General features: G+C 48.6%; 1 protein-coding gene across 2 annotated transcripts in view; it reads right to left on the bottom strand.

The window, feature by feature from the left end:
- Positions 1-27,724, bottom strand: part of LOC135907568 (proteasome adapter and scaffold protein ECM29) — a 505,292-nt gene that overhangs the window by 435,549 nt on the left and 42,019 nt on the right. For both annotated transcript variants that reach the window (XM_065439250.1, XM_065439249.1), the window contains exons 3-4: positions 25,460-25,707; positions 16,265-16,624 (exon numbers count right to left, since the gene is read on the bottom strand). In XM_065439250.1, coding sequence (XP_065295322.1) covers positions 16,265-16,624; positions 25,460-25,707 — 608 coding nt within the window. The remainder of the gene's footprint in view (positions 1-16,264; positions 16,625-25,459; positions 25,708-27,724) is intronic.

The following is a 27,724-nucleotide window of genomic DNA, read 5'->3' as shown; positions in this document are numbered from 1 at the left end:
CACGCGTGTACGGTGTCATAGCACCTGCTTCTATGTTCAAGTAGTCAGTGAAGCCTAGTCGGCCTAGTCCGTAACACCCGTCACCGTCTTCGTACACTAGTGAAAACTGCACATGGCCGAGAATTTTAATGTCATCGGGAATCGCACGCACGCAAGAAACCAACAGTGAAAAAACATAACACATGCAATGCAGCTGGTATTACATGGGAAATGGTGCATTGGAAAAACGAGAGACGGCAAAGCAAATGATGACGGTCATTATGCTCTGACTCGAACCTTTTTAGCGGGTGGAAACACATAAAATTAAAAAGACCACCACACAACATAGGCAATTCACACAGCTGTCCAGATTATCAGCATATATATCATGGAATTGCTTGCTCAGTCATCCAAATGTCTGTCCCAGCAACGACCTTATTGGATCCAATATCAAAGACCATGCATTTATGCACTGCATACACAAGAAGCAATCAACGTTACTAGATAGAAGCAATGGCAGAAACCTGAAGTACATCATGGCCGCCATATTTCTGACATGCATCCAAGATATCCGAAACCGAAAGCAAGTTGGATCATGCTAGTCTCAGAGGTCACAGCTTGAAACTACAAATTATACGGCTGGATGAACACAGGCTTTGAAAATTATCCAGTATAATAGCGATATGCAAATATCCGGTATAACTGCTCGCACAGTTACACATAAGTGGGAATGGGTTTAAATGTTCCACTTTAAAAACTAACAGCATAAGTGTAGTAGTGGCAGTCACCGACGCAGCAGCCAGAGTGGAAGGGTCGCGAATGAAGGGATTGCGAGGCGTCGGAGTGCTGAATGGTATGCAAAAAGAGACTGTTCAGAGTGATTGAAAAGGAAGAACGACTGGTTCGAAGTCGGTTCTAAAACCTGAAACAACAATCTGCCTGGCTTGTTGTCCACATATGACAATCGGCCACTTAAGAAGCGTATTTTCGGCATTGTAACAGACACGCACCAGGCAAGTTTATACGATTCACAATACAAGTGCATCAATTGCGACACAGCATGTATTCAACAGGCTGGTTTACTTCCGCAGTGTGTTCATTTCTACCTGACCTTGAATAAAAATGTGCAACAAGTACTTGGACATGTGTGAGGCACATTGCGCTTATGCGTCCATTCAAGAGACAGATTTTCAGAGTTTGTGTCATTCCACAGCGCGAGCAATTTGTGACATTCGTGCACAATAAATAAGGTAACTTTTTGCTTCCAACACAGTCTTGGAAAATCAAATCTGTTAATTCCCGCTTTTCACGATTTCTATTAAATTAGAAGTGAATTCTGGGGTTCTTACGTGTCAAAACCATGATCTAATTCTAAAACCCACCCATCTAAAACCCACCCATGACAATACCAGATATAACAATCTATCGATTACAGCGCCCACATCTCAGTGCCTTTGTGAGGTTCCAACCCTGCCAATTGAAACTGCTTCCAGATCATTATACTAGTACGATGATTTTAAAGAATTTTTATTATATCGATATAATAAAAATTCTTTAAAATCATCGTACTGTTATAATGAACGCTTCAAACCCGGTGATGGTAAAAAGAGGGCACATGCGAAGTACCAAAACATGGAACCGTGGCCAAACTGGCTTCCCGGCAGTGTACACACTGTTCCAGTTCAACCACGCCAATTAGTAAGAATGGTACGCACGATGCAGGCAAATTTATCGACAAGGTCGAAACTATCAAAACTGAAATCCGATGGTTCCCTGCACATATGGGACAAGTGGACAAGACTCGGCCCAACCTCAACGAGGTGACGAACGACTTGGCACGAGGACTTGCTTGCCGTGCCGGTCAGAACCGAACCGACGCCCACTACCATTCCGGGGAGCATAAAGATCACTTACTAACTTACAACAAGATAACTAAATATAACTACTTGGGGCGTAGGCTATTCCCACTGCCACACCTAAAATTGAACAGGGCTCAGGCAGTCACGCTATGTTTACTGCAAACCGGGACGTACCCCACTCCGTATTTCATAAATAAAATTCACCCCGAAAGATAAATTAGGAAAAAATGTAACGTGTGCGATGGCATCATTGACATCAGACATATGCTGGCGGGCTGTCCCGCGACTCTCGCCGACCCCGAAGATTAGCCGAGCCTGCCTGGCTTAACTGGCACAAGATGATATCAAGCTCTTCATATCAAGATCAATCAAAGAGGGTCCACGATGGCGCCATAAGGCTCGGCCTGGCGGTGCCGACGTGTACGCGGCCCGTCTCGGTCTGAAAAGACCGGGCTTCAGGACTCTCATAAAGTTTTGTGAATGAATGAACCATGCCGATGACATGGCCTTCGAGATGAGCGACCAATCGCTGCGTGCTTATTTTGGAAGCCCCAAAGAAGGTCGCTCACTTTCAAGGAAAGGTGTACAGTTTAAGGGGAAACACAGCTTTCGCAGTGCGAAAAATGGCCAAAAGATCTATTTTTTGAAAAACACATTTTCCCTTTCTATAACTCTCTTTCTATCTGATTTTGAAATATCATCGCTGAAAACATGTAGAAGTTCTTTAAAAATTTGTTGTAACAGCCAAGGTGGCTAAAAATTCCGCAGAAATTGCGAAAGAGCAGTTTTTTTCAAGCCACAATATATATGCAGTGGCTCAACCGAGTGCCGCCATCCTATTCCCTTCAGAAAGCGCATTTCTCCATCTTCATCTTCAAATTTACCGCTTCAGCTATCTCCTCCATACAGAAACAAGCGCACAAAAAGCAAACGATCGAAGGTCATGCCAGAGTCTGCGATTAGCCGAGCCTGCCATGTGACTCAAGCGCAGTTTGCCATTGGTCCGGCGCTCACAGCATCTGCTCAGCTCTATGCCCAACATCGGGATCTCTGCCACTTCAATAGCAGGCATAATTAGTGCCATCCAATCAGGCAGGCAGGAAAGCAACTCCGCCGCTCCCCTTGTTCTCTCCCCCGTGACACCCTCCTCAACTTTGACTGTGCCTGGGTATACCAGCCGCCGTTCTAGTGCTGCCGGCGATGCCCGCTTAGCCCTCTCCCTGAAAGTTTTCGTTTTCTGCGGTGAACGAAAAGCCGGCATGGTCCGTTTCGCAGTTCTTATTTGCAATGTCCTTGTGCGCCGCGGTGTTTCACAACTCACACCATTTGTGCATTGTGCTATGGTATACAAATATATAAAGAACAAGTCCTGCAGGATCCTTCTGGGTCCCAAAACACAACAGGTTGCATCCCGGGTTACACTTGTGCTAATTAGTGTGCAGACACACACAGCTGTTCCGCAGTGAGGCAACGGTTAATTTTGCAAATATGCCTCATCTAAGAAGGCGTTGTGTGTTAGCGAGTGACAGTGTGTGAAGCCAGTGTCATAGATAAAGGAAGTAGTGTGGCGAAGACAACTTAACATAGAGAGCAAATGGGCGGGCACTAGAAGCTGACGACGAAGAAGCGATGCGTGTGGTATCTGACGCGCCATCAAAACAAAACACTAAGAAGGAAAGAACCATTAAGGGCTGTACACGATGGGTGATGTAGAAGAAAAGGAAGGAAGAAGAGGACGGAGAGACCCTAGAACAGTGTGGTGGTGTTCAGACGCAAGTGAGCGCCGAAGAAGTAAGCGTCCGCCGGGAGCAGGACTAAGCCGCCGGGTCATGGGCCCGAGCTTCCAGACTCCCACAGGCAGAACCTGGACTGCCTCACCTCCTGAGCCAGTACAAGGTCCCATCGCGTGACAACCTAAAGTTCGCTCAAGGAACGACCAGTGCCTTTCGTCGACGATGGCTCGGCGCTCTTCACCTACGCAACCATGTGCCAGAACTGTTGGTGAGCCGCACCCCGCTCTCAGTCTACTGTCCTTGTGTATTCAGACACACCTAACAACTATAGGATTAGAATAGCAGTGACTTTGATTAATGGGAACTGTGTTTGTTAAAAGCAGTGTAGAGTTCTTTATCCTTTTGTTTTTTTTCTATCCTTTGTTTATGTGTGTTTTCTTTCCACTTTCTATGTATAAATATACATTCTTTTTTCACGACTGAAATCAAATGCTCTCATCCTTCATTTGAATAGAAAACATGGCTGGCGATATTTTAAGTCACTTTCCATAAACAAACCGTGACAGAAGGGCACAATGTTACAGTAACAATGTTATACCAACAGGCAGCGAACACAAAACATTTGAGACTAGTTTCACCTTCCCGTCTTTCATATAATCTGGTGCTTGTTGAATGTGTGCTTTGCATTTGCCCCTTACTAATAACTCGCCATCATTCAAAAACACGTTTCTGAGACCCAAAGTACATGTATCACGACTTGTACTGTACCGAGTCGATAAAACACGTTCACTCTTGCATGATCCGACCACGCACTTTATCTCGCTGGAATTTATGGTTTTCAGTTACTTTCCTTTGAGGATGGAAGCATTTTTAAGGTATTCCAAAAAGCCAGCGCTGATGGCTTTGCCCAGGTAAAAGGAAACAACTACACTCTGCTCGGTGCATTTCCATGGCACAGACTTCGGGGAGCCAATCATGATCCATGATCTCATTATGAACCTGCTGTAGTGGCAGACACCGGAATAATTTTCACCTTCTTGGTTTCTTTAGCGTGCTCTTAAATCTAAGTACACAAGCATTTTTGCATGTCGCCCCCATTGATATGCGGCAGCCCAATGCCAGAGCAGCTATGCTATCATGACTAGTTGATACATAAGCACCTCGTTTTGCATTCTGTCTACCTTGCAATGTACCAGGAGCGGGTAACCTCATACTAAGCAGCACTACACCTTCACCTTTGAGTCACTGCAGCTGTTGTTACTTCTAGAAAATATAACTTTTTCTATGTCGTGAGCGTTCTCCACATTTCAAAATTTTGTCTGCAAAGATGTGGCTTGGCACAGAAAGACAGAGGCTAACAGACAATCACAAAGAAGGTTTTTTGGTCGTTCATCTTGGGAAGAGTGAAATGTAGTGCAAGAAAGGCACAAGGACACGAGAAGGTGCATGGACACGATGAGGGCCCTACGCATGTGTCTCATGTGTCTCTGGACATCCTTGTGCCTTGATTGTGCTGCACTTTACTCTTACCAGTAGACAAAGGTGACAAATGGATGTTTCTCCTCATTGTCACCTGGTATTTGACCTGTGTCTTTATGTACCAAGTCCCATTCTGCAACTTCCCGAACTCGCTGCTTTCTATTATGCCCTCAGGGCTTTTTTCCACGAGTAAACTTTCCATAAATGCCCTAACAGCTGAAAAATTACTCTCCCGTGTTCACCTATTATCTCTGTGATTACTGATTACAAGCAATCTTAATGATACAGTTTTTCCTGGATAGCTGGAGTCCTATATGCAGATTTTTGCTGTCCATGTTTATTACACAAAGCAGTGCCCGGCATACAAGATATGACTTAGTGCCTTCAGTGACATAATTTTACTTGTAAGCATTGCATTTGCAGAGAAAGTTGTGCTGACTTATTTCACCCACCAAGCCTCTGAGGAATAGGCTTTTCTGCTTATGTTTTCTATGAGTTGCTCCAAAAAGTGATTACCTTCTGCTCCCCCTTGCTACCATTACTCAAGTTGCAACCAAGTGCAAAATAATGCGTTCTTCCAGTTTTAGTACAATGTTATTTTTATTGTGCCAGGTCTGCTTTCTCATTTTGTTTAGCAGTAATGAATATGTTACACATTTCATATACTTTTGTGCAATATCTGAACAAGTATATAATAAATTTCATGTTTTTTTATGAATGGCTGTCAAAAAACATTATTTGCTTTGTTAGTCAATTTTTTAAAGGTATTTTGTGTGCCTTCATTGTTTTTGGTATTACCAGTGAACTTTCATTCTTTTGTTGTCATGACTAGGTCATACACGCCATCCAGTATTACGCGATATTTGAGTACATACATCAGAAGCTCTTCTGCTCTTTGGTCATTAGTGCATTTTGCAAAACTTTTGTCTGCCAGATATGTGTATACATGAAACGGCCTTCGTGTTTTATTGTGGTCTTTGTTTTTTTCACTGTCTACTTTAACTTTAAACATTACAGTGAATTTTTGTGTTGTTTAGTAGTCATGAACATGTCATGTATCCTTCACTTCTGCTCATTTTCTGAGTGTGTATCAAACCACATTATATGAAAATCTTGGATTTTGGGAACGAAGTCAATACAATGAGGCCAAGATCTGGTGTGTTGTAAGTGGAATTCATTTCTTGTGTGTTCTGGTACATGCTGGCATGATCACAGTAATGGACAAGACTGTGCGCATGCAAACACACAAAAAATGCACGGCGTAGCACGCGCGAGTACACAAGCAGCGCACGCGATTAAAAAAAAAAAGGGAAAGGCATGCCATGCACAGGCAAAAAGAAAAGCAAAAAAAAAACAAAGGTGTGGTGAGTTGGCATAATAAAAACACAATGAAAAATATCGCTATGACAAGGAGGCGCCATGCGCCTGCAGTTGCCATGACAACGTAAACAACTGTATGCGCTGCCATTCTGCTAAAAATTTTGTCTGCTTGCTAGGGCCATAACTGAAGGGGGCCTTGGCACTAGCGTCTACAGAGCGTCTGCATAAAAACAGCCAATGGCAGCCATGTGGAGATCCACGCCTCAGTCCATGCACCTTGCAATCTCGACGAGGGCCAAAACGGCTGCTACACAGATGTCACTACACAGATCCATTCGTGGACAACTCAGACCCACAGCTAAGCCTTTCAGCACTCAGTGTTTCGCGCATTTCGCGCATAGACATTTCCAACTCAGCGATCAAGCACATTCTATGCGACTTATCGGACCCTTGCAAAGCACTTCGTACATCGGTGCCTCCGACTGCGTGATTAAGCACCTTGAGCGTCGACTCCATTATCATATCGTCACAATATCTTGTAACAATATCTATTATGCCACCCCTGCATAAAGAGAACCTCATCGTGAGCTCTATTCACAAGGCCCCTTGGGCTGGCACAGACACCTGGCTGAAGAAGTGGTCGACACCATAGAGAAGTACAAGCTGGAAATCATCTGGCAGCTGCCTATCTATCAGTGGCTCTCTGATCCTAAGCTCCACAGCCACAGTCAAGGGAAGATGACCTGGAACGCTGCTAAGGGCCTTCATTCAGTAACATGGTCGATTCTACTAAAAAGGAAAAAAATGTCTCGCTGATTGCACTGGAGATTGTTATCAATGAGGCAGCCTGCAGGTACAACACTAGAGTACAACATTCATGCCCACACAGAGTTCTGCGCCTCACTTGGTTTGAAACCCAGGTGCCAAGTTCTTTGTAGACCAACAGCAAAGAATGCCATACAAAAAAAGAAAAGGGAACGAAGGTACACCAGGCCACAGACCACATGTCCAAGAAGCCCCACATAGCAAAACACATGAAAGACTACAAATTTGGCGCCTTTTAGAGAACTGAAGAGAAGGTGAAACATTGAGAGCCTTTTTCTCAAAACCATTTGTTTGCCTTTCTGCTCAGTTTGTGGAGCTGATTTCTTTGTTACTGTTTAGCCTATCTTGACTCTCTTTTTTTTGTCATGTTGTTTGGGCTACAGAGCAGGGTGTGACAGTCTTGCTTTTGTATCCTGACTTTTATAAATTTATGATGTGGCTATTCGTTCACAACAAAGTGTGCTTGATGCTAAGGTAACATAAAAAATGACACTCCAGCAAATTTGTGTTGTGAAAAAAAAAAAAAATGCCAGAATGTCACCCCTTTTGGCACACATTTAGCTATGCAGTCAATAGTCAACAAGCCTTCCATCGCATTTTTTAAGCTCCCCAGGTCGTCCACAAAGTTCAAGAGAGAAACAAGGAAGAAAAATCCCACTAAATAACATGTTCTCAAGGTATGACTGAAACTTTTATCAAAACATAAGGAAGAGATTCTAAACATTTGTGCCAATTTTCATCAAAATCCATACACAAATAAAATAGAAGGACATGCAATGGGACATGCTCTGGTGCAAGAACAAATGCCACAACAACGGCTTTCTCGCATTTGCCCAATTGTCCGTGCAGCACCACAGGCATAAGCATATCTCAAGAATTTGGAACAACCATCAATGTCCAGTGTCGATATTCACATGACCCAAGTTAGCAAGAACACTGCACCAAGGCGTTGCAATGCAATGAAGCAATGAGTCGGTGATTACTACTTTATTATCAAGAGATAACGGTTCGACGAAGCTTTGTTTAGGTGTTGCTGATTACTAATAACGGTTCACAATAGCGTTTTACCTTTTGAACATCGAATTTCTTTCCTCCAATGTGACACAGATAGCCAAACTTTACAGCTCTTGTCAGGCTGACACGCAGTCGTTATGTCAAGACCACAACATCTGAGATCTTTGCAGAATGGCGGCATGCCCCAGTAGTTTCTGAAGTATGCTTCCGGCCAACTAGAATGCTTCGCCCTCATGCGGTGGGTACGTTCATGTTCCACTCACAGTTAAATATATCACAAGCTCTCAAATAAAAATAGCAGCTGTGCTCGCAGTTTTGCAAAGACACATGATTAGAACTGGGAGCTGTCTTGAAAAAGCTCTACAATGCTGCATGTCATTCATTAGACAGACATTTTTCATGTAAGTTTGCACCTAGATGCGGGAACGCACCAGCACTGAAAATGACAAAGAAAATCTGATTTTTAAACCAAAGTGCTGCTGAATCCTAACTGCCGATGCCAGCTTCAGTGATGTTAATTTTTGAGCATTTGTAAAGACAAGTCCATATATAAACAACTATGGATATAACGACAATTTTTCGCAGTACTACAAAGTTCGTTGTAAACAAATTTGACTGTATTAGCCAAGCAGCTCAAAATACCTTTGTAGTGCAAACGTCGGTTCTCACTACAAAGGTACTTGCACACACCATACAATTACACCCATTATGTTGTTAAAAATAAAATTCTGAGTGAATAATTGACTGAGTTTGTAGCGCTTGTGCACTTACAAGTGTGAAGTTGACAAGTGTAGATGGGTTTGCACAAGGCTCACCCTACTAGCGACAGTCAGGAAAAGGCACGACGCTCCGCAACACACAAAGGCGCTACGGCAGGGTTCGTCGACTCTCCAACATGCCGCACAAAAAGCTCCAGGGTCAGATTGCCACCAAGCGCGAATTTATTCACCGAAGATTATGGGGAGCACCCGCCTCCATTTCCTCTCGCGTACCTGCGGCGACCAGTTCGCACGTGGCGACGGGTCGTGCCGGCGTAGACAGGGGAGAGAGGCACTACGCGCCCTCCCTTTCTTCGTCGCTCTGATGACGCGCGTACTCCTCTTCTCCTACGCGGCTCACGGGAAAGGGAAACGTATCCGGCGGGCGAGGAGGACTTCTCCTTGCAAAAAGGTAAAAAGGCATAAAAGCGCGCTACCGGGGGAGACTCGCTCTCTTGGGACGCCGACGCCTTGGACCACCTGCACAGCACCTGCCGCATCCCGTGAGTGACCTCGTTTGTCTGACCCACCCAGACAACGAGGCAAGCCTTTTACTACTTTTACTGAGAGGACGTCCCTCTGCGAGTGTTCGATATTGCTAATAGCAATAAACGTTGTTACCGTTGACACCGCTGGTTGCCTTATTCATCCGAACCCGGCGTAGCCGCGATTCCCGCGCTACGGGTTGGGAGTACCACGGTGCGACTGCGTGGGGCTAGATCCGGAGCTCGCCTTCAGCCCTAGCCGCACGCACAGTGGAACCTCCACAGTTGGCACTACCAACGTGGATCGAATTCGGCAACACGGCGAGTCTTCTGGTGTGTGTTGGCGTTAGGACTACCCACGTTTCAGCGAACCATGGTGGCTGGCTTGTCTGACCTCTCAGATTTGTTCATGTTGTCAAATGTAGCGACACAAAGTCAGCAGCTTATTGCTAACGCGGCGGCAGCTGCTGAACAAACCAGCAGCTTTGGTTTTGAGTGTTTCACGCGGAAAAGTCAGGCTAGCGCGAATGCCACGTGGGCAGAGGTTAACCCCAATACGATGCGTACCCTGTCGGGCCCCTCGCCGCATCGCGACGCGGACACAGAGGCACACATGCCACTAAATAACTCAACCCCCACGGCGGAGGCATCCGGCCCTTTGGGCGAGAGTTTGCCGTCTAGCGAGGCAATGCTGCAAAATGCGTTGCAAATCATGCAGCGCTTAGCCGGCGCCCTGCAAGGCACAACGCAGGCCTCGTCGCAAAGCGAGCGACCACGGATTAAGGTAGACATGCCTACCTACAGTGGGTACCACGATCGCACGAGTGCGAGTGAGTACCTCGACCGTCTACTGTATTACCAGCAGGCAACCGGGCTTTCAGACGCCAAACTAGTCGCACGCGTGATCCCGGTTTCACTGACCGACCAGGCGGCTCGATGGTTCCGACTGACCGGACACCGATGCCGCACAGTAGAAGAGTTCCGCGCAAACTTCCACGAAGAATTTCTTCCGGCCAATTACGAGTGGCGTTTGAAGAGAGAGCTGGAGCTTCGTACCCAGCATCCGGACGAGTCCCTGATGGAATATGTTCGAGCGATGGACGAACTTTATCGTCTCGCGAACCCTCTCGCCACCGATGAAGAGAAATTTGAGCGCGTCACACGGCAGGCGCACCCCACTTTCGCGGCCTATTTCAGAGGGCATAGGTTTAGAGACCTAGACGAACTCGCCGCTGAGGCGAAGCGCATCCAGGGAGACATTCTCGCGGCGCGAGCATACTGCCCGCCTCCACCCACGGCGCTGTCACTCGAGCCTCGCTGCGCATGGAATGGCGGCGCGATCACTTGCCACTCGTCTAGAGTCGACGCGTCGGCATCGTTCGCGAAGCAGCAGGTCCAGTGTAGTTGGGAGTTATCAGACCGCGCTTTGGACCCGTACGCCTACGCGCTGAGAACGGCACCGACTAATGCTGCACTCAGCGCACCGCGACAGGAACGAGAGGCCAATGCGAGACTGGAGGAGCGGCACACGCCGAACGCAGTTCAAGGAAGCTACGGCGGGCCGGAGTAGAGCGACGGCCGCCCAGGCCACCGAGGCTTCAGCGGCCGCTGCTACCAATGCGGCCGACCAGGGCACATCGCCCGAGACTGCGGCCGCACGTCGGGCCGTGGCCGAGCGCGTGGCTCAGGAAACGGGCGAGGCCGCCGGTGATCCACCTTGGGTCCCGTACGGCGATGTCGAACATAGCCGGTGGTATCGAATTACTTGCGCCTTCGACTTGTCGCGTAGGAGGTGTTGCGGACTCGCAGGCACCGTTCATCGAGCTAACGATAGCCCGAAAGAAATTCGCTGCATTATTGGATACCGGAGCAAGCGCTTCATTATTTGGTGACGAGGTGTTGCATCATCTCCGCGAGAACAACATCCGCTTGAGAGATAATGGCACCACCTTCCGACTTGCTTCCGGCACAGCACAATCCAGCGGTGCAGCTAGGTTAGTGATCCGTTGGGAGAAACGCGTCAGGCGACAACGCGTCAGTGCCTGTTATTTTGGGTCGAGACTTTCTCGTTAAGTCGGGCATCGTAATAGACATCGGCAACGGAGGTTACCGAGAGAACGGAACGGGTGCTTTAAAGCTTTTCGCAAAAGCGCCCGTGGCAGCGGAGACACGACAGTCTCCGGGCGCAGCGCGAGTGGGCCACACCCGGCCACAGCCAAGCGAGCGAACCGTAATCGGCGCAGGCGAGGAGAGAGACACGGTGGCACAACAGTGCGCCACTGTTCTGCGAGGAGTAACGCACCCACTTTTGTCAGAGGTCAATATGCCGGAGAGAGAACGGGCACGACTGTCGTCGCTGTTGTACGAATACGACGCGATTTTCACTGACCGTCCGGGCCGCACTACGCTAGTCAGGCACAGGATATACACGGGTGACGCTGCGCCATGGAAATGTAATCCTCGTCCGATTAGCTTGACTAAGCAGAAAGCACTTGATAGCGCCTAAGACGAACTCATCGACACAGGCGTGGTGGAAAGGTCGAACAGCCCATGGGGCTTCCCGGTAGTTCTAGTCCCGAAGAAGGACGATACCTATCGCCTTTGTGTAGACTACCGCAGGCTGAATGAGGTTACGAAGAAGGATGCGTACCCTCTACCCTCCATTTCCTCTTTAGTGTCTAACCTAGGCAGGGTGAAGTACTTTACGACGCTCGATGCTAGTCGTGGATACTTTCAGGTCGAAATGGACGAGCGTGACAAAGAGAAAACGGCATTCACTTGTCACCGGGGGCTCTTTCAATTTAAGAGAATGTCTTTTGGTTTGGTCGGAGCTCCCGCTACTTATCAAAGGTTGATGGACCGAGTGCTAGGAAACGCGAAGTGGCAACATGCCCTCGCATATCTGGACGACATAGTGGTTTATTCGAAAACATTCGAGGAGCACTTGCGCCACTTGAGAGACGTCCTAGACAGGCTGAGGTCCGCGGGTATCATGCTGAACCCGAACAAAGCTCAGATAGCTGCGAGCAGAATAGTGCTGTTGGGATTCACGCTGGACAACGGCCGCATCCTGCCGAGTAAGGTTAAGCTCGAGGCTATACTGAGGTACCCGTCACCGAAAGATATCGGCGAACTAAGGCGGTTTCTGGGATTGGTGAACTTTTATCGCCAGTTCATTCTAGACTGCGCGGCAGTGCAAGCGCCTTTGACAAAGCTCTTGAGGAAAGACGAACAGTGGACTTGGGGACAAGAGCAGGAGGTGGCACTGCGGGGCCAGTGCTTCCGAGCTCGACGAGCTCCGTGCTCGACGAGCTCCGGGAGCAGGGTGGCGCGGCCGCCGCACACATGGAGGCAGCTGGTATTGCTGTCGGTGCTAAGCGCTCAGGTACAGTTGGTAATGCTGTGAGCGCGCTCAATTCTTATCTGCTGAATTCCGACGGCGTCCTGCTGAGGTATATTTGCACCGACGACACAACTGAGGCGTTTAAGGTGGTGATACCGCGCACCTTGCGAGGAGCACTGCTACGCTACTTTCACGACTCGTGCATCGCTGGGCACACGAGCGGCCCCAAGACTTACGTTAAGTTGTGTCGTCTCGCTACCTGGCCAGGCATGAAACGGGACGTGATGCGCTACGCCCGCTCGTGTCATGTGTGCCAAAGCGTGAAGCCCCGAGGTGGACGACCACCCGGCCTCATGCAGCCTATCGACAGCCAGACTCCCTGGCAAATCGCGGCGTGTGACGTCATGGGACCGTATCCCACCACACCTAGCAGGAACAAATTCTTGCTCGTAGTCACAGATCACTCCAGTAAATGGGTCGAACTTTTCCCCTTGCGAAAACTGACGGCACGAGTGATCATGGATAAGTTGATCGAGGTTTTCACCAGACTTGGCTTTCCGGAGCAGTTGATAACGGACAATGCGTCCTACTTCACCGCGAAGGTTTTCGTCGAGTCATGTGCTGCACTTGGCATTGAGCACAAGAAAACGACAACTTACGATGCTCAGTCGAACCCAACTGAACGGGTCAATCGCAACATTAAGCACATGCTTGTCGCGTTCTCTGAAAGACATAAGGACTGGGATACCTACCTTCCAGAGATCGGGTTTGCATTACGATCGACAGTGAACCGCTCGACTGGGTATCCGCCTTCTCTCAACCTGGGGAGAGAGCTGCCGAATCCGATGGATAGAGTTCTCGCGGATCGCAGCGGAATATCGGTCGCGCCGGCAGCACGAGCTGAATACGCGACGCACCTACGTGCCAAGATGACAGAAGCTTTACCCAAAGCACGCAGCAATCTTCACAGGGCTAGGGCGCAACAGAAGGCGCAGTACGACCGCTCGCATTGGAACGTCCGCTACGAAGAGGGCGATCTGGTGCTTCAACGCCAGCACGTTCTCAACAATTCTAGCAAACAGTTCGCTGCCTCGCTGGTGCCGAAGTGGACTGGGCCGTATCAAGTGCGAGAGAGGGTTTCCTCGCTCGTTTACCGGCTCGAGAACATGAAAGGAAAGCCGATCAGCGGGCCGGTACATGTATGCGACCTGAAACGCTACGTGCCGTGTGACGAGCAGTGGGATGAAAACCAGACCCTCCTTCAACGACGCTCGGTGAGAGAGAGCAGCCAGAACCGAACGACGAGCCCGCCGCCGCGCTACAACTTGCGTAGCAAGAGGAAACCCTCCGGCACTGCCGGGCCCGTTTGATGTTTCCGGCAGAGTACAAGGCGTTACGCGCAATGCGAGTGTTAACCTTATCTGTGCCGACTTTCACCACGCAGATGGACCTCAACGCCAACTCTAAGCGCCGCCGAGACGACTCGACGGCGGGACACCCACGATTTGAGGTGTCCCCTCGAGGGCCCTCGACCCACCAGGGGCGTCGCCAGGCCTCACCCCGGACGCCCGCAGGGCCAGCCCATCGCGGACGACGTCACCGTTTCCTCGGGGACCCATCACCTCACCGCCTCACCTCTCCGTCCGAGGCCCAATCTGGGCCACCAAGGGAACCCAACGCAACGAACCCCAGGCAGCCAAGCCGCGGCACCCGGGACGTGGCTACCTGGACATCACAGGATGGCGTTGACCCGCCAGCCGCTTATGCATCAGACCGACCCTGGCGCCGGCAGGAGAGGGCCCGAATCGGAACGCCTCCAGAATGGCTGTTCCGGCTCTTCCAGGGCCGGACCCTAAGCGATGCCGACCGGAGGGCGGAGGGCGCCTGCCTGCCCCTGCCGGCGGGTACAAGGCTGTGCGGCTGTGGCGCGGTCCGCCTCCACAGGAGCCACGACCGAGGGGCCCTGCACCGGCTCCGGACGAGAGCAACCAGTACGCCACCGCCGCAGCCACGACCACCAAACGGAGCAGTCCAGGCCATGCTGGTCCGAGCGGCCCGCGAGAACTAGTTCGCGGAATGGCTGCTCCACGTGGCGACCGGACACCCAGGCACCGCTGCTGGGACGGCAAATCAGCCAGCAGTGGAGCCACCAGCAGCGGAGCAGCCAGCGGCGGAACCACCGGCAGCGGGGCAGCCAGCCGCGAAGACGACGGCTTGCACAGCGAGCAAAGATGCTGCGGCGGTGGCCGACAGCAACAAGGAGGCGGCGGAGGAGCTCCAGGAGATGGAGACCGGTTTCTGGGCCATCCTTGACCAATAAAGCGGCGTCAGACTCTTTGCGTCCGAGGGCCTTCTTAAGGGGAGGAGGATGTGGGGAGCACCCGCCTCCATTTCCTCCCGCGTACCCGCGGCGACCCGTTCGCACGTGGCGACGGGTCGTGCCGGCGTAGACAGGGGAGAGAGGCACTACGCGCCCTCCCTTTCTTCGTCGCTCTGATGACGCGCGTACTCCTCTTCTCCTACGCGGCTCACGGGAAAGGAAAACGTAGCCGGCGGGCGAGGAGGACTTCCCCTTGCAAAAAGGTAAAAAGGCATAAAAGCGCACTACCGGGGGAGACTCGCTCTCTTGGGACGCTGACGCCTTGGACCGCCTGCACAGCACCTCCCGCATCCCATGAGTGACCTCGTTTGTCTGACCCACCCAGACAACGAGGCAAGCCTTTTACTACTTTTACTGAGAGGACGTCCCTCTGCGAGTGTTCGATATTGCTAATAGCAATAAACATTGTTACCGTTGACACCGCTGGTTGCCTTATTCGTCCAAACCCGGCGTAGCCACGATTCCCGCGCTACGGGTTCGGAGTACCACAGAGCGACTGCGTGGGGCTAGATCCGGAGCTCGCCTTCAGCCCTAGCCGCACACACAGTAGAACCCCCACAAGATACAGCACAGTGCGACCGTCATGGCACTTGCAGGCAAAGGCTTACCGCAAGACTGATTAAGTACACGCAGCCATTGCGCCAGGGCTATCCGGGAAGCGGTCCACCAAGCGCGAGAACAGACGTCGCGGAAGCAAAAGTCCCACGTAACCACTTCGTTACAGGCCTGTGAGCATCTGCCACAGCGATGAAGTGCTCAGCGGAAGAGAGCTCAGGTGTATAGGGCGCCCAGGGGCCGCCACACAAGAGGCCAATGAGGGCGCGTCCCGGTGAGACTTGCTCGTATGGTGACTCGAGCTTGAGAGAGAGAAGTACGGTTTGTGTGGGAAATTAGCTCCGGTGCGCTAGTCACGTCTGCCATGTTGCCGTTACGGCAGCGGTTCCCAGAGATCGAGCTAAGCACAATGCGCGAGCTGGGGGACGAGGCATGGGAAGGCACCTCGATCCCCACACAAGTGACCAACCTGTGTTGCTTTTGCAGCAGCTGCATGAAACAGGCCTACATGCTTACATTTATTTTCATTCTCACCTGTGACGTGTGTCAGCTGCAGCAATGAGGAGGTGGAGGACAACCGAGCGCTCAGGGTAGAGTCCCCCATCAGCCAGTAGCTGCAGGGCAGCTATCTTGCGCTGCTCTAGCTCTTCGGGGCTGGGAGCAGGGGAAGGACCCAGCAGGCGAGACAGGGCAGCTGCACTCAGCCCCGGGGGTGCAGCGCCGCCTCCAGCTGCGGCGGCATACGGCAGCAGCAGGAGGTCCAGCAGCCGGTCACGTAGCAGGGCCCAGGCCTCCCCCTGTCCCGAGGGAGGGGGAAGGGCGGTGCCCTTGCCACCTGCTGCACGGTGGATGGTCACCACGTGTGGGATCGTACCCAGGGCCAGCTGCATGAGCCTGCATCAACAGACACAACCAGGAGCTGCATCAAAATTCTCATCTCATCTTTCACCCATCTGTCATCAAGATTCACATGTCTCTGCATGGCATTGCTAGTCAAGGGTTGAGTTTAGGCCTTGTTGGTACAGCATCTCTTCTAATGCTTAGCACGGAAGCTTGCGACAAGACAAAAAGAAAACAAGACACACATGTGCATCTTGTCTTCTGTCCATCTTGTCTCAAACTTCTGCACTAAGCACTAGAACAAATCACTTTGTTGACATCATCATAACTATAATTGCAGACAATTTTCTGCAGCAATGAAGGGAAACTATGGAGACAAAGTGCGCACTAGTAAGAGTGCTAAAAAAATTTCCCAAATTCTCACCTGTATTAGTTGTGGGTGAGAACACAAGTAAATTTTTTTTCGCCAAATGTGACTGCCTAGGGCCAAATATTTTATTGCAGATTTAAAAGCGGGTAAACATTCATGAATCCAGATGGGCTTGTATAAATACTTATGTAGTGTAATGCCTTCGCACCAGATGGCATTCATACCCAACATAAGTCACGGCACACTGAACAGATTGTGGTGTAGCCCTCATGTACACAGGCGATGTTCACCTGATTAAAGGTTGTTATCAGCATGGGGCCTGCGCTGGTGTAGTGTTCTCACTTCGTGCCCCTACCCTAGCGACACAAGAATCTGGCGAAAGGGACGTTTTCCACCGCCAGGATTTTGCCGCCGCCTCCATTCCTCAATACCCCCGGTACAGCCCCTGTGCCTCTTCAAGACATTTTTGCTGGAATCCGGAGTGACCGAATTACCTGCACCCCACCGCCAAGCTCTTTTGCTGCCCTCTCTGGAGACGAAAAGCCAGTGCATTGTCAACGCGCTTCCACTGAGTCCGCTGCAAATCTAGAGCAACCGAGCAATGCACCCGCTGTCACGCCTGCTCCAGATGCCATCGCTGCTGGTGCCACAAGTACGAAGTGGCCCTCGAGATACTAACAAGGCATTTCGCTGCCGCTTGCAATGTTTGTCTGCAACGCCAATGACTCTGTGAGCGTCGCGAACTTCAGGGCGAGCCCATCACAGACTTCGTTGGCACACTTCGCGAGTCAGCAGTTCTTTGCAATTTCACAACTCAAGCCGACAAAAACATGTGTGAGCAGCTCCTAGCAGGCGTCGTGTGCCCACCGCTGCTCGAATGCGACAAACTGACGTTCAATCATGCTGTCGAGATAGCACTGCTTTGTGAACAGACCCAGCGCCAATGTGAAGCCTTCGTTAATCCAGTGCACTGAATCAAGCACCAGCTGCTTGATAGCCCAGTAAGCCAGAGTAGACGAGAGGACCACCGCAATATACACCTCTCAAGCCACCACTGCTTCAGATGGTCAAGCGCTTGCACCGTACCCACGCATAATATGAATGCAGCCGCCCGCCGCTGTTTTCCCTTGGATCGGACATACATATGTCTGCAGAAATCGCGGCGCAGCAAGTTGCTTGCCTTCGGCATGTCCCGCTCTAGGTCGCACATGCTTTGCCTGTGGATGCCATGGCCACTTTCAGAAAGATTGTCGGAGCTCCTGTCACGTACGAGAAGGGTACTCTGCCGAGATCCATGAAATCGTCCCGGAAGAAGATTGCAATTCCGCACATGGTGGCAACACTTGCTAGGCAACAAAGAAACTTGAGTTGAAAAAACTGGCGTGTTTTTCAAACATACGGATGATGTCGTAAATATACAGCATCAACCATTAGGGAGCGCTGTATATTCACAGTGCTGTATGTTAATGTCCTTGACCCTCGAAGGGTAGCTGAGTAAGAGAAAACATAAATATATTATTTACTACAGCCAGACAAGAGAATATACAACAGTGAGTGTCAAATATGACTTATTTTTGTTTTGCTTTTCTTCTCATTTTTCTTCTATGCTGAGCACCCGGCGTCTTTTATATCCGAGCTTCGGCATGACGCGAGTCCTCGCTTGCACGACAACAGAACGCTCTCTGGCACTGCGCCTAAATGATGTTGATATTGATGTGGCTTCACGCGCAAACGCACAGGACGCTTGGCGGCCGTTGTTCCGATCTCTGAGGCTTGTTGTTCTGCCGGGCCGCCCGATGGAGATGACGCACCAACGTGTTTGCAAAACGAAAAGTGGAAACGCTATGGTTTAACCGATGCGTACGCAGTAAGCTGGTACGGTTTATGCGGATACAAAACGCATTACGTTCAATGGTCGCTGAGTCAAGGATTTGACTTTACTACTTTTAAAACGAAACTACTGTTTGAACGGGTACAGTTTAACGAGGTTTTACTGTATATACATATACACACAGGGTGTCCCACATAACTTGAGCCAAGAACATAAAAATGAAAGGCACGTCAGAAGCGAATTGAACCGAATGCATACTATTCACAATAGCCTATAATACAACCTTTCTTAAAGTTTCGAGATTGATTTATTTTCTTCTCTAGAAATGATTTCCCAAAACAAATGTTGGTGCATATGTGTAGCACCATATTTTCGGGTTAACCTGAGCTATTAATGTTAATTGCTGTGGCAGCCACTAGATGGCACTACATGTAGGAAAATATGTCGCTAGTCATCTGCGCATTCTACTGTGAGTAAATGTGGAGAGATGGATGTCCACCACGAACAGCGTGTAAACATAAAATTCTGTTTCAAGCTTGGCAAGACAGCCACACAAACATATGAGCTCCTTCACACGCTTACAGCAACGAGACATTATCGCGGGCACGAGTTTTCGAGTGGCACAAGAGGTTCGTTTCAGGGAGAACGTTGGTGGAAGATGACACAGGGCAGGGGTGCCCCGCAACCTCACGGAATGAAAACAATGTGGCTAGGATCAGGGAGATCATACAGCAAGACTGCAACATTACAGTCTGCATGCTATCCGATGCTCTCGACATTAGTAAGACAACATGCCACCAAATTTTGCGTGAGTACTTCGGGAAACGAAAGCTGAATCCCAGACTTGTGCCGCACTCTCTCACACAGGACCAGAAAGACACGCGGGCATCAGTGAGCACTGATTTTCTCTCCGAGGCAGAAAAGGATGCTGCATTCGTCGACAGCATCATTGCTGAAGACGAAACATGGTGTTTTTAATTCGATCCACAAAGAGGCAGAGCGCCGAATGGCGGTCCCCAAGCTCTCCGGCATCAAGAAAGGTGCAGCGACAGAAGACCAAAACAAAGACGATGCTGACAGTGTTTTTCAATGCCAGAGGTTTGTATAGACTGCAAAGGAGACTATGTCGAAAGAGTGCTGCACAAATGATTTCAATGTTAAACACATTTCTTTTATTGGACTCAGTCTTGGAACTTTACGGACAAAGGTTGTAACTCAGACAATTTTTTGTTTTCCCCATAATTCACTAATTAATTAAGTTTATTTACCCAACTTTTTAATTATTGGCTGAGTACCCCAAGTATGATGTGCAGATTTGTAGAGCACATTCAGAAACCACTAATCTGGTTGTTTCCTTTACGATACATCTCACGTAGTCTTTTCTCCAGGTTGCAAAGAAAGCCCACGAAATATGAAAAAGAAAAAGCCATGTGACGGAGTGCTTGTGCAGTGGTATCGTGCTGCACTCAAGTATGCATTCGGTGAACAAGGCTGGCTCCTGTCAGATGACAGCGAAAATGCATGCCGCTGGCCAAGTGCTGTCGATGAGATAAGAATGCCCTGGCAGTCACAATGCAGCCGACTTTGTTTACCAAGTGCACACTTGAGAGCAGCACAATAGCACAGTGCAAACGCTCCGTCACGTGGCTTTTTTCACAATTCGTGGGCTTTCTTTGCAACCCGGAAAAAAGGACCACGTGAGACGTATCGTAAAGGAAACAACTCAATCAGTGGTTTCTGAAGGTGCTCTACAAATCTGCGTATCATACTTGAGATCCTCAGCCAATAATTATAAAGTTTGTTAATTAAACTTAATTAATGAGTGAGTTATGGCAAAAACAAAAAATTGTGTGAGTTACTGTAGGCTATTGCGAATAGTATGCGTTCGGTTCAATTCGCTTTCGACGCTCCTTTCATTTTTAAATTCTTGGCTCAAGTTATGTGGGACACCATATATATATAAAAGGCATAAAAAGGCGTCATAAACTATGAGTTTGTCCAATAAGGAAGATGGCAAATCCAGAGTTTTATATCTGTGTGGTTAAACATGCATGCACTATGTGGTCATCTGGACACCTACGGGCATCTTGACAATGGAGCCACTAACGCAAGGCCACACACCGCCCTAAGCGTCGACACAATTTCTTGCCCAGCACTACCAGCTCGTCCGCCTACGCCATTTCACTTGCTTCCACGTATGAAGAGACCTCTAAAATGATGCTGGATGGGGAGCATCGAGGCCATTCAGAACACCACACTAATGAAACTGACAGCCATATGAAAAGAAGCTTTCTCAAACTGCTTCCAAAACCTCAAGAAGCACTGAAAGCTGTTTATAGACTGCAAGGGAGACTAGTTCAAAGGGGACCTGCACAAATGACTTACAGTTACCAAGCTATATTTCTAACTTGACAAGGACCACTGCATCTGAATAATCGAGAGATCGAAATACCAAATTCACTGGAAAATATATGACTTCGTTCCACAAGTTGCCAAAAAGGTGTGCTGTATAGACTCCTCATAAAAGTATGTCGCTCGCGGCAGCCACCGCAACAACGTGCGCTGGCGCCATGTTAAGGGGTCCTGCCAGCTGCCGCTGCTGTCACAGCTGTATTGACTCAGCAAAGCATTGCGTCGTTCCCGGATCTTATGTATATGTTTATTGATTGCACTGGCAAGTCTGCGTTAAAAATATTTATTAGGCAATGGTCAACTTCTGCTGTGTTCCTAAATATCACCAGCAGGAATACGGGATACCGATGCAAAGGTGGCAAGAAGGTACGTATACATGCACGCAATTATTATGGGTGTTGTTCGTCAGGCATACCACTGTTGTCCTGCTGCACTGACCCCACGTAAACAAGCTTGGAGCTAACTTTTCCAGCTACCGTATTGAGCTTTTTGGCGAAAAATCATGGGAATGCTTTAGGGGCTATGGCTACCACGTTGTATATGTGTGTGATCACAGCAGGAATGTAACGACCGTACATGCTAAATAAAGGTCTCAAACTGCGCTTCGCAAACGCTGCGCAAAACTAGCCAATCGAAGTTCGTTTCCCACTGCATAGGATGTTTCTGCAAAGCATTCATTTATCCACACGTCTTCGTATTTTGATGGATGATAATGTTTTGGGGCACTTTATAGGGGGTAGAGACGCTGTCGCTCACTGAAACCATGGCTGTACTGCAGCACAGCGAGTGCACTACTGACAACCCATTTAAATAAATGACCTTATCACAGTGTCCACAGTCTACAGGCACAGGCAAGCTATCATAGATACAGTGAGCTATTTGCACCGATGAAAAATCTGTGCAACCCTAAATTACACCGTGATGTAACTCGAACATTTTTTTCGTGTCAAATCAGACGCTGGGTCTCTTCATTACCCTTCTTTGCCCACTTGATCATTCAACTGTGTTGTGGCAAAGCAGAAACAAGCATTTTTAGTGCAGAATAATGAAGTAAAAGCCCAAAATTTTTTAACAGGTGGTAGCGGGACAACCAACTTTTTTCTGGAGATAAAATAAATGATTTTGCGGTTTAGTAATCAGTAAGTGGCTTATTAGTTCTACAAGCGTAAAACCCTGGTCAGCGATTCTTCTCAACAAAGTGGTTCTTTACTGCTCAAGCCTGCGTTCACGCACCGTGTATAAAGCTACAAGTATTACAACAACTAACGTTTGCCACAAAAATTTAAGTGATTGCAGACATCGAATGACCGAATTCGGTTAAATTAATTGCCTTTCATTCAGATAGCCTGCTATATGGGTCTGAACAAGCGCACGGGGTGCAGGAGTTATTAGGCGCTTCCCAACATGCCGAATACTTGCGCGCACCAATGTATTGGCCTTGCAGGCTTTCTCAGCGCTGTTACTAAAGTTAGCGATCAAAGTCGCATCATTCAGCCGCAAAAACTTACATTTTGCAAGAGTGGTTCACGGAGACTGAAAGGGCAACCACGCAGCTCTCCGTCACCAACTTGTACGCCTTTCGCTGGCCCTTCGTAGTTGTAGCGAAAACAAAATTGCTGATTGCTGTCTCCTGGAGTGGCGGGAGCCACGACAAGACACCCTCCCAACCTTGTACAAGGCAAACGACATCGCTCATATTGAAATCAGTGACCAACTATCCGAGAAGCGACGTTGCAGCAGCGAATCCACAGCACCTCGTTACAGCGGTTACCGCACTCCCCCCAACATGGTGAATTCATTCCTAGGATGCTTCTTGCAACCGAAACCGAAAATCAATTTACTCGGCAGGTGGTGTACTTTTGCAAAGGGTCTACTCTCGTATCATCACTTTCAGGGATACCTTCAATTTCGTGTAACTAGCACAAGACGCATCGACATCTACCAGAGATGGTATTCTTGGCAAAGTGCCAAGCACGCTATCTTAAAAGATTGTGGAAGTGCTGCCGCCCATCAATGCATCTGATGCTACTCATGGAAAGTATCGCGAAAGTGAAAGTATCTTTGTGAGTGATTTTCCGAAAATACAGCCCAAGTTTGTCAACGAGCTTCTATGCTCCCATTTGCTTGCTTTTAGCCTAGACAGCCTGCGGCCATGATTTTCTAGCGATGCCTCTCACGTTTCACCAGCGGTCAGAGAGATGCTCAATCCGCATTACAACGGGAGCAGCAAGCCATGAACGGTGGATAAGAGCAGAACAAAACTTGCACAGCAAATAGCAGAAATCGCAAATGCAGCCTTTTACGACTTAGTAGCTTGGCTCTGTCCTGTGGTTTGGGCACAGTCAGTGAGTACTATAAAGAAATATACAAGGACACCTTAGCACTTCTTATGAGTTTTGAATGCAAAAGCATTCACGAAGAATGTAACTTCAGAACTCGGAAGAATTCAGAATGAAGCATTCAGAAGAATGTCCAATTGAATGCCGCTGTGCAGTCCTTTGAGTTGTGAACTCTTCGCAGGCAAGTGAGCATGTTGAGATGCTTGGTGCGCTTTGATTTGGCCTTACTGAGGCACAGTTGGTATTCAGGCAAGAATGTGTGCAGACAGACGCGCAGATAACACAGGCTTCAGAGAGCAAGCGCAAAGGTGGCGTGGTATCACGGCAATGCCCTCTCCCTTCATGCAAGAACTGGCACGCTAAAGCAGCAGCAGGTGTCCTCTTTCACCCACTCTGCTGTGTCGTGGCGCACTCATGACATGGCATCGCAGCCAATGGGAATTTACCTGCAGTTTCGCTCCTACAGATGACAGACGCCAGCTTTTTCATTCAATGGGCCATTAGACACTTTCACATAAAACAGAGTGACTAGGTTTTGCTAGTTTCAATTTCGAAGCGGCAGTGGTGACATGGCCGACAACCACGCTGGCAACATACCAAAACGAAATTATCTCAATTTCTGCTCGATTCTGCGGCCAATTTCGCACACGGTTGTGCAGTCGGAGTCAGAATTATTGGTGCTGTAAGGTGTCCATAATTTCAGTCGCCTTTACATATGAAGTCTTTGGGCCAGTGGCAGTGTCTCGGAGCTGTCCGAATCGTCGGTGTGCGAATTAGTGATCAGCAACTGTAAAAGATGCATGCCTTATTTTAACAGCGGAGCTCTTCTAAGTCGAGCCTTCGCCCTCCATTGTCATGAAGGGGGGCAGAGCGTGCGTTGGGGGAGGGGGGAGGAGAGGGGTATAGGAGCAGGTGTTTCGCCGGCACGCGCCCTTTTGCCCCATGGATTCTGCTCGGCGCGAGCTCGCACGAGAGCGGCAGCACCAACGTCACGCAAATTCGCAGGTTAGAGAGCGAGAAGCACAAGCAAAGCACCAGCAGAGGGAAGCCGCTACCGCCAAAGATCGAGAACAGTAAGCACTGGTGGAGGCAAGCCAACCCCCACTGTCAAGGGAAGGCAACCCAAGCCAAATGCCAGCAGAGGCAAGCTAACCCCACCTTCGATAGTAGGAGGCCGAGCAGAGACGTCGACGCAGAGTCCTCTCATGAAGGGTGCCGATGGATGGTTAAAAAAAAAATTCCTCGACCGAGAGTGTGGCCACAGCTGCAAGGTGTGTGATAGACTGTGGTTTGATCACAACCTCATGCAACTGAAGAGTGTGCGCAATCCGGAACCGAAGCCCGAATCTAGCAAAGCGACGACAAGACAAAAGACTTTCCTGAAAACTGCGCTAAACACGAGTTCAAACTTGAAAAAATGACCACCAGCTTCGCTGTTTTGACAGCTTTCACTGTGTGGAACTGGCTTTACATTTTTTTATTTTTTTTTTTATTCAGTCTCAGAGCTTTAACGACAGAGGTTGTGGATTTCTTTTAAATACTGGAGTGACAGGAGTGTGGCTTGAGAAAACGGACACAAGCGATGTGTGTGTCCAGAGAAACAACAAACTATTTTTGCTCCGTTCGAGCTCCAGCATCTCGGCAGGGCGCCCCCCCTTTTCTGTTCCACACAGTGTGCCCTAGCAGATACTGAAAAAAGGGAGAGAGCAGCACGGCTGCGTTTGTGAAAAAAAAACAAAAAAACTACTGTCTGCCAAAAGTAATTTACAAGCACCAGCTTTGTGATAAAGTTATGGTCTATAATTCTTTAAAGAGAAATTGGAGACGGTGAAACGCGACGACAGCGACATTTGATGTGGACTGTATCTAAGTGAAACAAGTGTCAGTGCAAAGCTTCCCCAGTAGCAGCAAGTAAACCCAGTGGCAACATGGCTCACTCGTCCTGGTGCTGCTGGGGCCTGTTGGGCGTAAGGCACTCCATGAGCCGGGGCAGGAGTTCGACCTGCTGGCATGGGGGCAGGCGGGGAAAGCCCATGCGCAGGTACACCAGGGCAAAGTTGACAAAGAATGAGGAGTGCTGGCCACCAGCAGAAGCTGCATAATGAGTCAGCAGGGCATCCACAGGCAGCTGCACCTGTGGCCGCGACTTGAGCCGCTTGTTCACGTGCACCAGCAACTCCATCACCTGCACATACGCACTCTTATCACAACTCAACATTCCCACTCGTTAGTGCAGGCACTTACGTCAGACTAAGCCATTTGCAAACTATTTATTGATAGTACAAGAACTCTCAGTAGTACTGCAATATCAACATTGCAAGCACTGGGTTTTGGCCTCGGTTGTACACCATCATTTTCTATGCACCTGTGTGTCTCCTCTGCTGTCCGTTTTTCTTTAGCTTTCTGCAATAAACACTAGAAAATACTGTCACCAGTTGAGTAATTATCAAACTACTGATAGTACGAAAGCCATCGATAGCACCGTCAATAGTGCACTATTAATAATACAAAATCATGAGACATATCACACATGAACACTGCAACATAAGCTTGGCAATGTGCTCTCATTTGACCAAGTACTTTAATGGCCAGTTATCCCAAAATTACTGGTAATACCACCAGCAAAAATTTCAAAAATAATCAATCGCATTGTCAATACTGAACTATTGCAATACCATGAATAGTACCATCAACAGCACTATTACCAATAGTTTTTGTTACACTCTCGATACTTTCATCGTGAAATATCATAATACTACAGATAGCTTCAAAAACTATCGATAGTCAATTTACCGATAGTTTTGCATTAATACCACTCGCCCGCAAAGCCACTGGGTTAACACTATGACAGCCTACAAGTACTGTAGCAGAGGGCTGCTTTACCTCTTCCAACACATTCCATCCACATCAAAGTGCAATGGTTTAGGTGATGATCAGCCAAGCTCACAGCCTCTGAAGTTGATCAAAAGGTTGATCAACAAAAGGGTTTATCATAACTCCCATGGCTCTAAAGACAGTCCTCGAATACAACTGTGTATCAAGACTAGCAGGTTGATGGTGTTGTAAAGCAACTGTACTGCTACTCTGTACTTTTTCAAGCACACAGGTAGCCTGCCATTCATGGCTTGAGAATGTCTGCCATCTGGGCACCACCCATTTTTATCCGTCCAGATGCTTCCTTCTTGATACCCAGAGAGTACTTAGCCTAGATAAACATACTCCTGCACACTTTAAAGAGGCCGATCACAAACTCGCATTACCTTGCCATACAATCGAACACTACTTTGGTTTTCTAGCACATTAATTTTATGCCTAGGCTTAGAGTTGAGGTCCTCAACCTTCTGTTGCAAGTCTAACACCTTGAATGCATGTTTCTCGCAAGCATGTACAGTGCTCAGCGATCTAAACACAATACTCAGAGTGCGTGGCTGCCAGCACTTGTTGCACCAGCACCACCAGTGAGTGCTTACAAAAGTGAGCTGATTCATTGTGGCATATGGGGAGGGCAAGAGCATTCATAACATGTGATGGCTACATCTGGTTGACCGTCGTTTGATCTGTGTTTAATTGAGGCATCGGCAGAGTGTTGCAAGCCTTGATTTTCACTCCACGCTCGGGTGCTGCACCACGTGATGTGAGCATGCCACAGCCGCTTTCTCGGTGGGAGGTGGTTGTGCAAGTGTTACATGGATTTTCGCGACATAACTGCATTTTCTCGATGTCCTGTGGGCGGCCGTGTAGCCAGATGGAAGCACTTGGTGCATCGACCTAGTCCCCTCCTGGTAATTCAACAAGCTGCCCCACCAGATGGTGGCTGTCATGAATTCTTGAGGCAGCATAACCAAGTATTAGGAAGCAAGGAGCTGCAAGCCGCAAGGAAAATCCAAAAGGGACAAAGCTAAGGGTTAGGACAGCCTTTTCTGTCTGTTTTTTTTTTCCAGCATTTTTTTTCCCAATATACCACCAACTATTTCTCAAAGTGAGGGGCAAGACGCAAACGATCTGACCTCTCTGTCTCCCTCTCCCTATAACTATATATATATATATATATATATATATATATATATATATATATATATATATATATATATATATATATATATATATATATATATATATATATATATGTATGCTACCCGAAGGCATAAATGTTGCCGCATTCAAGACCCTAGTTATGTAATGAACAAGAAGAAAGTAAGTTA

This window comes from Dermacentor albipictus, chromosome 1 (assembly GCF_038994185.2).
Source record: "Dermacentor albipictus isolate Rhodes 1998 colony chromosome 1, USDA_Dalb.pri_finalv2, whole genome shotgun sequence".
Lineage (NCBI taxonomy): Eukaryota > Metazoa > Arthropoda > Arachnida > Ixodida > Ixodidae > Dermacentor > Dermacentor albipictus.
Note: the sequence above shows the minus strand (reverse complement) of the source record. Positions and strands in the feature narration are given on the sequence as shown.